Source organism: Bison bison, unplaced genomic scaffold (genome assembly GCF_000754665.1).
Source record: "Bison bison bison isolate TAMUID 2011002044 unplaced genomic scaffold, Bison_UMD1.0 scf7180017864390, whole genome shotgun sequence".
Classification (NCBI taxonomy): Eukaryota; Metazoa; Chordata; class Mammalia; order Artiodactyla; family Bovidae; genus Bison; species Bison bison.
Window position 1 is genome coordinate 5,374,900 of NW_011494962.1, and position 14,855 is coordinate 5,389,754.

The following is a 14,855-nucleotide window of genomic DNA, read 5'->3' on the forward strand; positions in this document are numbered from 1 at the left end:
AAATACCAATGCAAATTAAAAGCATTAAGCATTCTTATTCATTTTCTGTGCTTTTAATAACAAAAGCTCACAGAAGTGACAAATTCAAAAACAGCAATAGCAGTAGCCTTTTCTAGCTATCTAATAGCTTAGAAATGATTTAAGAGAACTTTTTGCTATTCAAAAGATATCCATCCATTCACAGAGCTCTGGAAAAGTAAGTAATCTTTGAGAATAAAACTCCTCTTCTTAGCAATAAAACCTCTCAACTTCCTAAGCCAATATATAATAATCCTAAAGGAAAATAATTATCTCTTCTTTATCCTTTAAAGTTAAAGCTTAGTTCTAACCATTTTCAATAAAATTCTCTTTCCATATTCCATACCAGAAATGGCAGTTCCTTAAAACCCAAGTTTTAAACACTTGCTTTTCTGTCCATAAAAGTTATTATGTTTATACATTGTCAGTAAGACAGAAGATATCCTGGTGTAGAACATTTATTTATTTATTCCATGGAACACTCAAAGTTTAGATCAGTGGGAATTTTAATCAAAGAATTGTACATTTTCTTCCCACATATATCGCTTTGTATTAGGAAATGACATTGTGATCCATTTCACTACAATATTACAAAATATTTACAAGAAAATATTAAAAATAACTCAAACATGAAAGGCAAGATGGGGGTGAAATAAACTGGTTTTTCAAGAAATCTCTACTCCAGTGCCCACAGCACACAATAAGAGAGCCAAAACAAATAACAAGGTTCCCCTTGATCACAAGTTTCAAAGAATTGGAGTGGGGGAAGAAATCTGATGAAAATGATGGTATGAAAGGGGATGGATGTTATTAGCAGCACTGATTCAATAACCAATTTATTTTGCATGAAATACCCTCTCTTTTATATGCAGTAAATTCTGAACAAGGCTAAACTTTAAGATATTCCTTGAAATGAAATTAAAAATACCCTGACAGTGAAAGCAACTCTTCCACCTAAGCTGAGTAAGAGCCTCTTTCTCCATGAACCACTGATGTGAATAGAAGCCTGATCTAGCATCCAAAGCTGTCACAGCAGCCCTTCCATCTCTTTCATGAAAGCCTCATAGACATCGTCCTTAGTCTGCACCGACACAGGAACAGATGGGCCAGATTTGGGTGCTGTTTTGGCAAGAGGCACAGCAGAATCATCCTCCGACTTCCTCTGCGGAGCAGCAGCAGCCCCTTTATTCTCCCGACGCACCCGCAGTGCGGTCGGCACAAATCGTGTGATCTCTGCCTTGGGATTAGTGATCTGTGGCTTGGCACTGATGGTTGCCGTGGCTTTCTTCTCGATGGTGGCTGCGCTTGTGTCATCCGCCTTGGGTCTCTGGATCAAGTTGGGGGGAGCACTTAGAACACCAGGGTTGGGTAAGGGAGCTGGTGGGAAGAGCCCTGGTGGGGCAGGTCCAAGAGGAGGCACCAGAGGTGGGCGCATCATGCCAGGACGGGGTGGAGGGATACCTAGACAAAGGAGAACACAATAATAAAATTTAACTACTATTAAGGACTTTACAAACACAGGCTGACAATTTCTTGAAATGGACAATTTGTAGAAAATAAATCATACTGCCTGCTATCTGAAACTCAGGAATATATTTTGATAGTAAAGACTATTTTTTTGTAAAATAGTATTCACCTTCCATCTGTATCCCAATTCTTATGTTTTCCTCCTCTCTTAATAATGTACTACTTTAAACTATAAAGTAAAAGTAACAATACCAACTGTTTTCAAATATGATCTTAAGATGGCTGAATCTGTAATTTGACAACCTAAGATTCTATTCCATCTGTACAGTGCAGATGCTATCAAACCAAGGTTGGGATTTGATTCCCATGCGTTATTTACTGATTTACACAATACTCCTCCCCCTTAAAATGTAGCTGAATGGGCAGGAAATACAATTTTAATGCTGGAATGAGAAAATCCGACTAATCATAAAATGTCACCATTACTGGAAAAGAATTCATGTCTTACTAATGGTTTGGACATACCATTATTATTCACCAGGAAGTGCAGGTTAATTTTCTCCAAGTACCCCCTTTCAGACTGAGAATAAAGTACCAAATTTCCTCAACCTAGGACACTATTGCTTATACACACTTGTAATTATTCCATATACCACTGAGAGAGAAAAAAATGTCCAAGAACAAGCTGAGGAGCTTAAAAGGAGACCTTTACATTAAATTAAGACAATCAATGTAGTAAACCAGAAATATACCTGCCACATATAAGATCAAAGTAAATTTGCCTATCTAACTTTGACACTGGGTAGAGAGAATGGAAGAAAAAAAACTTCCCCTTGTGACTGTAAACTTGATACCCATGCAGATGTATAGAATGACTTTACAACTCTAAGTGTAGTCCTAAAAAACTCTGAAATGAACAATTTAATCCAAAGTGTTCTCTGGCAAGGAAAAGTCCCCTCTGTGACAGCATCCAATTCAAATACCACTGGGAAGAACTCAACTTCTACCTAGGCCAAAAGCAGTTTAAAAACACCATTTTAAGATACCGCTTGATTTCAGGATACTGAAATGTGAAAATGTCTTAGGACAAATGAAATACATAGTAGACAGATTTTTGTCACAGAAAGCAAAGCTTCACCTGGAGGTGCCGGGGGAGGTAGCCGTGGTGGGGGTCCCCGAGGAGGAGGGCCAGGAGGCAGACCTGGGGGTGGGCCAGGAGGAGGGCCAGGGGGTCGACCGGGTGGTGGGCCTGGAGGTAAAAGGCGGGGCAGAGGCCCTCGGAGTCCTGGCATTCCAGGTGGTCTCAGGAACGGAGGAGCTCCTGAAACGAGAAAAGTGCGTAGTTAACATCAAACAAATATATCTGAAGTAGTAATTGTGGCGTAAGATAACTGAGATGTGATTTCACTTTAACTTAACATCAGATAACTTCAAAATTTATTATGGTCCATTTCTCTTTATTTCCCAGTCCTAACACAAAACATTTTAAACCACAGCTCTGCTGGGCTAGAGATACACAAAGATGACATGTCTTAAATGGCTCCAACATAAGCTGAAAATGCAGTATGAAAAGCATGGTGCTTTAAGGATCCTCTGAAACTCATTAAGATATACAAAGACCACTGAGAATGTCATAGGATATGTAATTTTGCTTTGCACTAGTCAGAGAATGAACTCAACTGAAGACTTAACTGGCAGATTATCGGACTAAAAGTCATAATTGGCCAGTAAGTTTTTTATATGTTGTTTCAAACTGTAAATTAACTTATTATACTTTTAAGCTGAAGACCTCATTAATACTGATGACTTCAGTCTCTAACTATACAGATTACACTAACATCCAATAACTCCCAACCAAAGAAGGATATGCAGTAGCATCTACTGTGCCCTAGTCATGTTCACAACCAACTAAGAACTGGGTCAACTCAGCATACTAAAGAGTAATTCTAAACAAACCCTCAGTTACATATTCCAGTTTCTGCTTGCTAAACTGCTAATATCAGAACTGATAAACTCTGAAAAAGAAGAGCTCTGAAGAAAGAGACAGCTGTCACAAGTTCTATGACTTACAAACAGTGTTGTTATGAATGAGCAAGTTGTGTATATCCTTGGAGAATCTTGATTTCTTAGAAAATTACACTAGCAGGAAACCAGAAATCATTACTACTAATGATGTCTACTTTCTGGAATAACTTCACTGTAACCACATTTAGGCTTATTTATTTATAGGATGTAAGTACTTGCCTGGAGGTGGTCCAGGAGGAAGGCCTGTAGGTGGTCCAGGTGGCCGTAAAGGTGGAGCAGGTGGCGGTCCAAGCGGAGGTGGTCCTGGCATGGGGGGTGCTTGTATCTGAGATGGAGGAACAGACTGTGGAGGGGCTTGCTGCTGGGAAGCTGCAGACGTGCCATCAGAGAGAGATTCCTCCTTATGCTGTTTCTGTGATTGCTTTTCTGCTTCAGAATCATCCGAATCTTCATCATCTTCCTCTGAAAATTCCTCCACTTCTCGTCCCTCCTCAGGGATTTCCTGACCTGAAAGAAATTTGAAACCAGACAAATGGAGCAGATTCATATTTTACAGCCTGTGAAAGAGCGATGCCTACAACACATAATCAATAAATGCTTTCTTAAAACTAACAACCAGTCTCCTTCAACAGAATATTCAGATATGCCAAGAATACAGTAGCATTCTTCTCATTCATATTAAGGCAGCAGAGTGCAAAGAGTCCAAGTTTTAGAACAAGACAGACCTGGACTTAAATGCCAGTCCAACTACTTACTGGCTGGCTAACTTTAGGCAGCTTACCTCAGTGTCGCCAAATCTTGACTTTTGAAAAACAAGAATTTAATACTTGATTGCTGAGATACTGAATAGAAAAATGTGTGTAAAGCAACTGGCAGGAGGAAATACCAATCACTGTTCTTTCCATGACTCACCTGCCATTCGAAGCATCATGGCTTGGAGAGGAGTCAGCTCCTTCATGTTCTTCTTCTTCTTCTTCCTAGATTTTCCAGGCATATCTGCAAACCGTACACTCAGACCTAAAGGATCAGAGAAGGGAAAGGATCAACAAAATTCAGTATTTGTTTACTATAAACAAATACACTAAACACTAGCTATAACTGCTTCCCACTACTTGGCAAAAAAACAAGAGCTATATTAAAGATAGTAAATCAAATGCCCACTGGTGGTAAATACATGCTACAGTGATTTTAAAGTTGAAAGTGAAAGTGTTAAGTCACTCAGTCGTGTCCAACTCTTTGAGACCCCATGGACTGTAGCCCACCAGGCTCCTCCGTCCATGGAATTCTCCAGACAAGAATACTGGAGTGGGTTGCCATTTCCTTCTCCAGGGGATCTTCCCAACCCTGGGACTGAACCCAGGTCTCCTGCATTGCAGGATTCTTTACCGACTGAGCCACTACTACTAAAAACTTTATGCCAATAAAACTGAACATGCAGATTAAAGTAATTGATAATTTTCTAGAAAAATGTTATTTACAACTGGCCAAAGGGGTGACAAGATCAGAACATAGAAATTAAAATGGTAGTCAAAGATCAAGTTCCTCAAAGGTACCTGGCCCAATAACTTTACAAGGAAATTCAGCCAAATGTTAAGTTACAGGAATTTCCTATAAAAGGGCACAGGAAAAGATGGAGTGCTATCCAGAACTTGAAGCTAGCATAACCCACATACCAAAACAAACCTGCTGGCCAACATAAAACATAAGCAAATTGAATCTGACAGTGTTTTAAAAGAAAATAACTTCATTAACATGTAGGGTTGGTCCCAGAAATGCAAAAATGATTTAACATTAGAAAAGCCATGAATGTAATTCATTACAATAAACAGCTTAAAGAAAGAAAAATCATTTACAATATCCCAAGAGATGATTAAAAAGTATTTATAATAAAACCTCTTAGCAAACTTAGACTAGAAGGGGAACTCCTTAACCTGACAAAGGCTCTCTACCAGACACCTAAAGATGCTAAATGGTGTAGTATTAGGAACGTTCTTATTCTTAGATGGTAAACATTTACAGCAGGATAGAAGTTCTACGTAGGCAGGCTTTAGTTTTGTTTACTCCGCATTCTTAGTGTCTAGAAAAATACTTTGTACATAGTAAAAACTCAATTATTAGCTGAATGTCAAGTCATAGTTAGGATAACCATTTCCAACACATGTGCATCAGTGAATATATTAATATTCGTATTCATTATCATTCAATATATAAAGAAACCAGTTGGTCCAAAAAGAGGAAATTGAGGCAAATGACCACAGTCTAGAGAAAAAGGGAACTGGTGTGGCTCTAGCGACTTTCTGCTTTTCAGTACCACTTCTTACCTAAGTGTCTACCATTTTTCACTACCAGTTCTATCTACCTCTTTAAACTAGCTTTCTGGTTTGCAACCATGATTTAAGGAATATCTGGAGAAAATTTTATCCTTATCAATACTGCAATATCAGTAATATATATAAATACTGTTTTGAAGACTGCAAATCAATTACAAAAGAAGCTCCAAGGCTACTGGAATATGACAGATGGTACATTTTATAAAATTTCCTTAATGAATGACATAGCAAAGTACATGTAGCTCAGTCTGAACTTATAATAAACAGATAACATACATTTTAAGTATGACGTTTCCATTAAATCATGACTCCACTCACAGGTGTATCTTTAACTATGGTTCTTGTTCACTTAGGATTGCATGAACATAGAATAATATAAAGGACTCAAACATAGATATGTAAACAGACTGATTAGAAAACAATCAGGTGAATATGGTTTTCTTCCTACACATAATCACGTTAGGCCATCTTTTTGCTTTTTCCCCAAAAGTGGACTTTACTCTGTAGACTTTTTTTTAAATCACATACACAGCTCAGCTTTTTTTTCCTCTCACAAATATCCACCAGGTACTTACTGTGTGTCAACAACGTTGAGACTTTGGAGCTACAAAGATGAATAGAGCACTGATCCTCCTTTCAAGGCACTCACAATTACTTTCATGGATCCACTAATATATCAAGACCTTTAGCTTGTGTGCTTTTTATTGCTTAATCCCATGAAACTTTCCTCTTCACATACCTGACTTTTTTTCTTCATTGTTTTCTCTCTCAGTGTCATCACGGTGCACAAATTCATCCCCTTCACTTTCTCCATCTGATCTGTCACTGTCGCTGTCATCAGTACTGTCATCATGCTTATCCTGGTCCATGTCTTCAGGATAGCCATCATCTTCACTGGTGCTAGAAACATCATCGTCATGACCCCGCTGAGCTGGAAAGGGAGGAGGGAGCCAGGATCAAGTTACATAGCTGGATCCTATACGGCACCCCCAAATACAGAAAGCCAGGCTATTTGACTCAGAATAACCTGATTAAATTTTTTTCTGTATGAACTTAGCTATTCATATAGTCTAACAATATTTCCACTTGACAATAGTTTTAAATTTTCCTTTTTTATAATGTAAGATTTTTTTAAAGCTTCAAAATTGAAAACAAATTCCACTCAGAAAGCTCTATAAAGACATGCACATACACAATCAATTTAACTGTACATAAGGATGTTCTAGTCGAATGAAAATAAAGCTAAATGGGAAACAAGTATACAAGTTACCCAATTTTTAAGGTACTGATGTAAGAGTGGTATCTTCAAGGAAAGTCTAATTTAAAATACAACAGACATCTCTGTATTTCCTTATGCATGCTGTTTTCCTGAGTAGATCTATGATTTATTTATCCATCTGTTGGTATGTACAGGGTAGCCTCATTTATTTCCCAAGTTCTGAGGGTGGTGAACAAGATGCTATACAGCTAAATTAAAAGTGACAGTGGAAAGGTTCTAAGAGCAAAAGGAACAGTCAGTCACTCCTTACCAAGTTCAGGACTATATAACATGTCTTCATCTCGCCTACGAGTCGGAAGATCTAGGGCAAAGCCCACTTTGCGGCCATACATTTGTAAGACTTGAGGAGGAGGTGGGCCTGGGGGAGGACCTGGAGGTTTCCTGCCAGGGGGCAAACGTGGAACGCCATGTCCAAGAAGAGGAAGTATAGAAACTGCCCGAGTTGGAGGTCTGTAAAGAAAATTTACAGCGATCACGTTACCAGTAATGAGATACACACTTCCTCTTCTAAACAGTTTTTAAAGGAGCTCTCAGGTCCTATCTAACCAAAGGAGAACTGCTTATATCCCCACTGTCCTTTACTTTCCACTGCAATAATCTGGCACGGACAGTCAAAAGGTGCTTTTACTATACTCTATTTGGTTCTGTTACCACTTCCTTACCCATAGGCTGAGGTCTTCTTAAGGATGGAGGGTGGCTGGGCCCCAGGAAGTGGAATGTCCTGGATCAAGATGTTGGAAGGAGCATGCGGCATATCTGGCAGAGGAATACTCTCCACTTCCACATGCTGGGCATTCTGAAAGAGAGAATCTTCCAGTCGGTAAGAGTAATCCCCCAACTCAACACCACAAACTCTACATCAGCTGTTTCATTACCTGGATTTGCTTTCCACCTAACATTAAGTATCTTAAGAAACAAAGATAGAAAGCCAAGTCAACATTTTTAAGATTGTCAGTAAGTTGAAACTTCAGGATAGTATGTATTCAGTGGTAGTACTTGGACTCTAAAATTAGCCTGCTGCTGTTGAATTTCTGTCACAAACAAGCTGTATGACTAAGTAACCTTAGCTTCCTTATCTGTAAAATGGGACCCATGCTACCTACTTTACCAAATTAAATCATTTTTTAAAAACATTTTTATCTTGAGGCAAAATTTACAATGAAATGTATAAATTCAGTGAATTTTGACAAATGCATATAATCTCATACTCCTTCCCAATCAATCCTTAACACTATCCCAAGGCTGCTGCTGATACAAATTTTTCCTCCATAAATTAGCTTTGCCTGGTATAGAATTTCAAATAAACGGAATCACAATCATGAAGAAAGGATAGTATGTTTTTGAGATTTAGCCATTAAAATTTTTACCTCATGTTTTTTGGATTATTAGCTGATCATTCCTTTTTATTACTGAGTAGCATTTAATTTTATGAAAATGTAACAGTTTATCTGTTATCTTATTAATGGGTAGCTGGGCTGTTTCCACTCCAGCTATTGCTGTAGTGGCAGGTAGATCAAGTTCTCTTGTATAAACACATAGGTTTAGATTTGCTGGCCAATGGGATAGATATATGTTTAGTCTGACAAGAGGAGGAGGTTCAACATCATCAAGTCTCCCATTATCAACTTTAAGAGTAAGTCTAACTATAAAATTTTAGTTTAGCTCTCAAAAGAAACGTGATTACCTTGACAGCATCAAAATACTGGCTAAGTTGAGCCCTCTTCTGTTCATATTCTACCTCTAACTTTCTCAATTCTTTGTAAATATCTGGATTCTCTTTCTCATAGAGTCGTAGAATACGTTCAAATGTTTCACGTAGCTTTTTACGCTTGTCTTTCAGCACTTTCTCATTTAACTGTGGCTGCTGCACTGGGTTAAACTCTGAGAGGAAAAAAAGCAGATTATGGCATTAAACACAAAAAAGTAACTTCAACAGATGACATCATTTATTAAAAATACACTTATATGTTAAAATTTTTCAAAAAGAGATTTAGACGCCAGATATATTCTTGTCAAAAAAGAACAGAACAGTTTATTGAAATTTCATCCCTTTAAAATGGCTATTAATTTTACTTCCTTTCCTAAGAAGTGTCACCTAATTGACTTTATTATCACTGTAATAAAAATCAATTTTCATTCCTTTATGCTAACAACCTGATACAGCTGTTAGTATATCAACAACTATAGGCCTGGGCTTACACACTACACTGGGGCTGTATTTAATTCTGAGATCCTGCGCACTTAAACTCTCTGATCTTCAGCTTCTTCATCTGGAAAATGGGGACACATCAACTACTTCACAATCAAGCAAACATAAACTGGTATCTGGCTCACCACTCAACTATTATATGAGTTAGTGTTCCTTGTTGAGCTACTTAAACCTTTCTCTTCTGGTGTGTTCAACATGGAGCTTACTTTCACGTCTCCAAGAGGGACCAAAAGGGACTGGATTAGCACAGGACTCCCAGGTCTGCCTGGTCAACCATACCTGCCTCCCTCCATCTCCCTTGCCAGTGACTGACTCAGAGATCAACTGGCACATAAGCCATATTGGGACCAGATCCTTTTCTGAGACTTTAAATACGGGAGAGAAGCTCTCACAAGTAGAAATAAAATAAACCTACAGCTGTTTATGGCTTCATCTCTCAACCATCACTAATTCCACTACATATTCCACCTTCTATCTAAGAAATTCACTAGGTCAGACAGATGGACAGTCTTGCTCAAAATATTTGGGTTTTTGAGGCCCACTTCCCTCCAGGATTTCCCAATTATGGGAGTCAAGGAACACTTTTTTCTGTTTAAATTAGTTTATATTGAATTTTATAAATTATAATAGAGTTCTGATGACTAGTGTTCCTTCCTCCTTTTTCTTAAAGATTCACAAGCTTACTTATTGTCTTTCTTAAATCTTATTAACACTTTGATGATATATTCAAAATCAGAAGTGTGGTCTCAAACCACACTATTCCTAGTGTGATTCATGAAAGTGCTGTGTTTAATTTTAAATCCCAGCTGTGCCCCTTCCGAACAGTGTAACCTTGAGAAAGGTAATGTCTCTGTGCCTAAGCTTCCTCACCTGTAAAGGAGGGACAATACACCCACTCAAAAGAGCTGTCGGGAAAGTGAAGATTAAATGAAAATGTGGAAAAAAAAAAAAAAGAACCAACCCTGGCATGTAACAAGATAAGAGCTAAATAAACCTAAGTTATTAATACACAATTTGGGGTCATTTAATAGGTAAACATCCTGACATGCCAGGGAAAGCAACTGGCCCTACCAGTATTTAGACTAGAGGCAACAAGTGGAATCAGTTATAACTGAACTGGGAGAGATGTGAGATGATGCAGTCTGACCCAGAACTCTTGCCCAGGCTGGCTTCAGTATCTGCCACATTATTTGAGAAAGCTTTTAATACCACAACCCCACATAACTGGATTTTTTTGGAACCCCAGTTAATTCATCACTCAGAAGTTTCACTGCAGCTCTTTCACTCGCTATCTGTTCTTTGGGGCAAATCACGAAACCTGTATGGAAACCTTTGTAAACAAAACTTGTAAAGATTCTTTCAACATGCAATTAAAAAAAAAATGCAGGGACAGAAGGCAGAATTGGCAAAAACTTGACAGCTGAAAACTATGGAGTTAATTAGACTATTTTTGGATGTTTGAAAACTACTAAAAAAAAGGAAAATTAAAAACCCCACTTGTTCTCAAGTTAACAGAATGGGTTGAATATGGAATCCATTTTGTGACTCGTCCTCTGTATTATTTATAACTACCTAGTCACTTTCCTGCACTGGAGAAGGAAATGGCAACCCACTCCAGTGCTCTTGCCTGGAGAATCCCAGGGACGGGGGAGCCTGATGGGCTGCCGTGTACGGGGTCACACAGAGTCGGACACGACTGAAACGACTTAGCAGCAGCAGCAAAGTCACTCTACGCCATTCTGGACTCCTACTTTTAATTAATTGTAATCTGTTAAAAATACTTTCGAAAACTTTTTTCCTTTCATACCTGTAAGTATAAAGTATATAAATAAGGAAATAAGGGTTAAATAAATATGTTATACAATCTTTGGGACTTGGTAAAACTGCATTCTGTTTTGAAGAGGTTTTTTAAACTAAAGGAACTTCTCTGTGAGTTAGAATAGAACTTCCAGTGGCAGCATCACAGATGATTCTCAAGCAACTCAGATACAAGAAAAGACAACATGCAGCTATTTCATATGCATTCCAGTAATGACAAAGCAGTGATACTGAAGATGCACGTGATGAGACTAGATAAAATTATCCTATATAAGGAATGATACTAAAGCTGAAATGGATTGAGGGCAGGAGGAAAAGGGGACGACAGAGGATGAGATGGCTGGATGGCATCATCAACTCGATGGACCCGAGTTTGAGTGAACTCCGGGAGATGGTTCACTCAGGGACGCCTGGCGTGCTGATTCATGGGGTCGCAGAGTCGGACACGACTGAGTGACTGAACTGAACTAAACGCAACAAAGGAAGAAATTCTAATAGGATATTTTTTAAAATGTGATTTTAAGTATTTTATTTCTTCTATATCCTTACTAAGTAGTCATTTATCTTTGGATCATCTATTGGAAAAGAGGGGCAACAGACACATTCATGGTGGCCCAATATTGAGATTTACATGGTAGCTGCCAACATTGAAACCCAAAACAAAAAAGCCCAAGGTGATTTCAAAAAGCAGACTTAGTCTTCTCTTAAAAAAATGAACTGGCCAAACTGGGCTTTTGTTATCTTATAAAGAACAATTAGCTAAAGCTAAATAATGGCTTCCCTCTTATTCTAGATGAGATTTCAAGTTGGTAACAGCCCTTCACTCCATTTTGTTTTTCTAACACTAAAACTAAATCCAAGCATCATGTGCTATCATGCTTTTTTCTGTAATTCTTGTATCTGTTCTGCTTCACTCATTAACTGCCTATCTCTATGTATCAGACTATTATCTCTGCTATAAAATCCATCCCTTTACAAAATCTTACCCATTTCATCCAATTTTTCCATGTCCCGGATAATTTGTTTGGGATCCTTCATCTTTAAAACTGCAGCTCGTACCATCATGCGCTGTTTTTTGTTCTTCAAAAAAAAGAAAAAAGAGCACAATTTGCAGAAGCTGAATACCCCTGAGTTTTCATGTCAATGTGTCTCAAAAATCCATTTAAACTGAAGTTGAACTTCTTCGTTTCTGATCACTTGTTTCAACCACCAGAAACAGGAGTAATATCATTTTTTTATTCCCCCAGATATTTCCAATTTAGACAAAAAGATATGTTTTGCAAAATTTAATGCCAGCAATAGAAACAAGAATGAACAGTTGAAAACTACTGAAAAGCTAGGTTCTCTCAGTGTGTTAAGGCATGATACTAAAATATAAATCCTTTTTTATTCTGGGGACACCTTTCCACAAATTTAACAAATCATCATCAGGAAAATTTAGTGTCACATTTACTTCCATTCACTAATTTAGTAGCTTCCAACAAAGCAGTTAAATGGTAAGAGAAGCATTTTTTAAAAGTATTTAAGTCACTGGGAATGGTAATCAAATAAAAAATGTTACAATAACTCATCATGAGCCTATCTACAAACTTAGTTCAGTCTCCCAGTACTGTGGCTTAGTAAATCTTATGAAAAGCATAAATCTTTTCCTGGCAAATAATTGGAAATGTTTCTAAATCCACTCATCTCAAATAAGAGGTGTCAAATTACACTTATGTCTAACAGGATGCTTCTGGAATCATACCTTCTTTAATTCTCTTTTCCGAGCTTCTTTTCCTTAAGAGAGGGAGAGAATATAAAACTTAAAGCCTTGAACATTAGCATTTTCTCCAATTTAATACAGGTAATTTTTTACTGTCAGAGGTTGCTCTGTGTGCTGTAGGATATTTAACACTATTCCTTGCCTCCACTAGATACCAATAGTAACCTTCTAATTATGGTAACCAAAACTGCCTCAAAACATTTTTAAGTTCCTTAAAAAAATAGCTATGAATCTGAAAAAAATGCCATTAAGTACTAAAAAAGCACGTACAAAGCAATTTGTTAAAAATGTCACATACAAAAAAGAAGGCTTTAAGCTAATTCTATTTTGCAAGTCAATCAAATTAGAAATATGGATACTATCTTTTGTTACATGTTTAAAGTTTTAATCATGTGCCCACTAGAACACTAGATAACTTTAATTACAAATACTACAGATCTTGCAATTAAGAAAATAATAAAACAGACTCCCTGAAGCAATTTTTACCACCCCTCTTCTTCATCATTCCACATTAATGGACACTTACTGGCTTTGTCTGTAGGGTTCATAAATTTTCCACTTTTGGTGGATGACGTGGATCTCCGCCCCATGTTGACAAGTTGTTTGATTTACTTGCTTCTTTAAAAAATAAAACCTAAAACCTGCGAAGACAAAAAGGCTTATTTTTCCTTAATTTACAAAATTTCTTCCTTTTTATATTTATAAAATTTTCTTCCTGACCATCTCTGAAAAGAAACTTCTTTTATTAAGGCCTTGTTCTTTCCTAGTTTTAACTTAATGCCCAGGAAAAACAGCTTCAACTTCTCCAACCACAAAAAATTAGATTCCTATTATTTATAAAGGTAATGAGTATGAAGATTACTACAAGATTACTACTATCATTAACTCATCAATTAACTTTCTTTTATGGATCACAGCACTGACCCATCAATTGGAAAAAATCATTGGAAAAAATCAATCATCAAAGAATGTTTCAGCAATACGACACACACTATGTACATGAGAGGGTCACTTGTTATTTTCTTATATTCTCCCTTTATTTATATGCAGGGTGAAAAAGGAGTAAAAGGGAAATGGGGGTAATGATCTGGGCTCAAGGACAAATAGTTCACCCTTGTCTTTCTCCATGGTTTCTTGGCATGTATTCTCATCACCTCTAAGACAGTAAAAACTCCAATTTAAGCCTATTTATTAATTTAGATTTAGTTCCAATTCAGATATAATTCTTGACTCTTAAGCAGAAACTTAAAAACATAAAACCACAAATAGTCAAAATATTATATGAGCTTGTATAAACATCAAGATACAAATTTTTCTTACTAATGTCTACTTGACTCCCGACTCGTATTTTTTAAGGTAACTGAAAGGGGTAATTGTATATGAGGGAAAATATTTTGTAAGTCAAAACTTTAATTGACCTAAGAAATTATTATGGGTTCCCCAGGAGGCGCAGTGGTAAAGAAAGAGCCTGCCAGTGCAGGAGATGCAAGAGACTTGGGTTGATCCGTGGGTAAGGCAGATCCCCAGAAGAGGAAATGGCAACCCACTCCAGTACTATTGCCTGAAAAATCACCAGGACAGAGGAGCCTGGTGGGCTACAGTCCATTGGGTCGCCAAGAGTTGGACAAGACTGAGCACACACGCAGGAAGACACTATCATAATCACCTCTTCTAGTTACTCCCAATGGATGACAACTTTCTGATAAACTTTGCTCTTTCCAATAAGAAAGAGTAATACATATCCTTCCCTTTGAAAGCAGACACATTTAAAGGGAGGGAAAGGGAAGATCATGAGGTAGATTTTTTTAAGCAGACCATAGAATTATACCTTCCCTTCACGAAGGTTTTGTCAGGCAAATTTATTAGTTAATGCGTCTTCCAGAAAGTATCCAATTGCCTTGATTTCTGCTAAACGCTTCAAAGCTGTTCCAGTCGCAACTAATTTAC

At 37.5% G+C, this 14,855-nt stretch overlaps 1 protein-coding gene across 3 annotated transcripts in view; it reads right to left on the reverse strand.

Annotated features, from left to right (window-relative positions):
* Nucleotides 1-460: 460 nt before the first annotated feature.
* WBP11 (WW domain binding protein 11) overlaps nt 461-14,855 on the reverse strand; it is a 15,228-nt gene continuing 833 nt past the window's right edge. For 2 of the 3 annotated variants that reach the window (XM_010858723.1, XM_010858724.1), the window contains exons 2-12: nt 13,435-13,549; nt 12,891-12,922; nt 12,133-12,226; nt 8,804-9,000; nt 7,782-7,915; nt 7,370-7,569; nt 6,580-6,771; nt 4,423-4,527; nt 3,730-4,017; nt 2,624-2,806; nt 461-1,479 (exon numbers count right to left, since the gene is read on the reverse strand). In XM_010858723.1, the coding sequence (XP_010857025.1) occupies nt 1,046-1,479; nt 2,624-2,806; nt 3,730-4,017; nt 4,423-4,527; nt 6,580-6,771; nt 7,370-7,569; nt 7,782-7,915; nt 8,804-9,000; nt 12,133-12,226; nt 12,891-12,922; nt 13,435-13,498 (1,923 nt within the window). In that variant the 5' untranslated portion in view covers nt 13,499-13,549 and the 3' untranslated portion in view covers nt 461-1,045. Of the gene's footprint in view, nt 1,480-2,623; nt 2,807-3,729; nt 4,018-4,422; nt 4,528-6,579; nt 6,772-7,369; nt 7,570-7,781; nt 7,916-8,803; nt 9,001-12,132; nt 12,227-12,890; nt 12,923-13,434; nt 13,550-14,736 lie in introns of all 3 variants that reach the window. The other variant, XM_010858725.1, reaches the window with a different exon arrangement.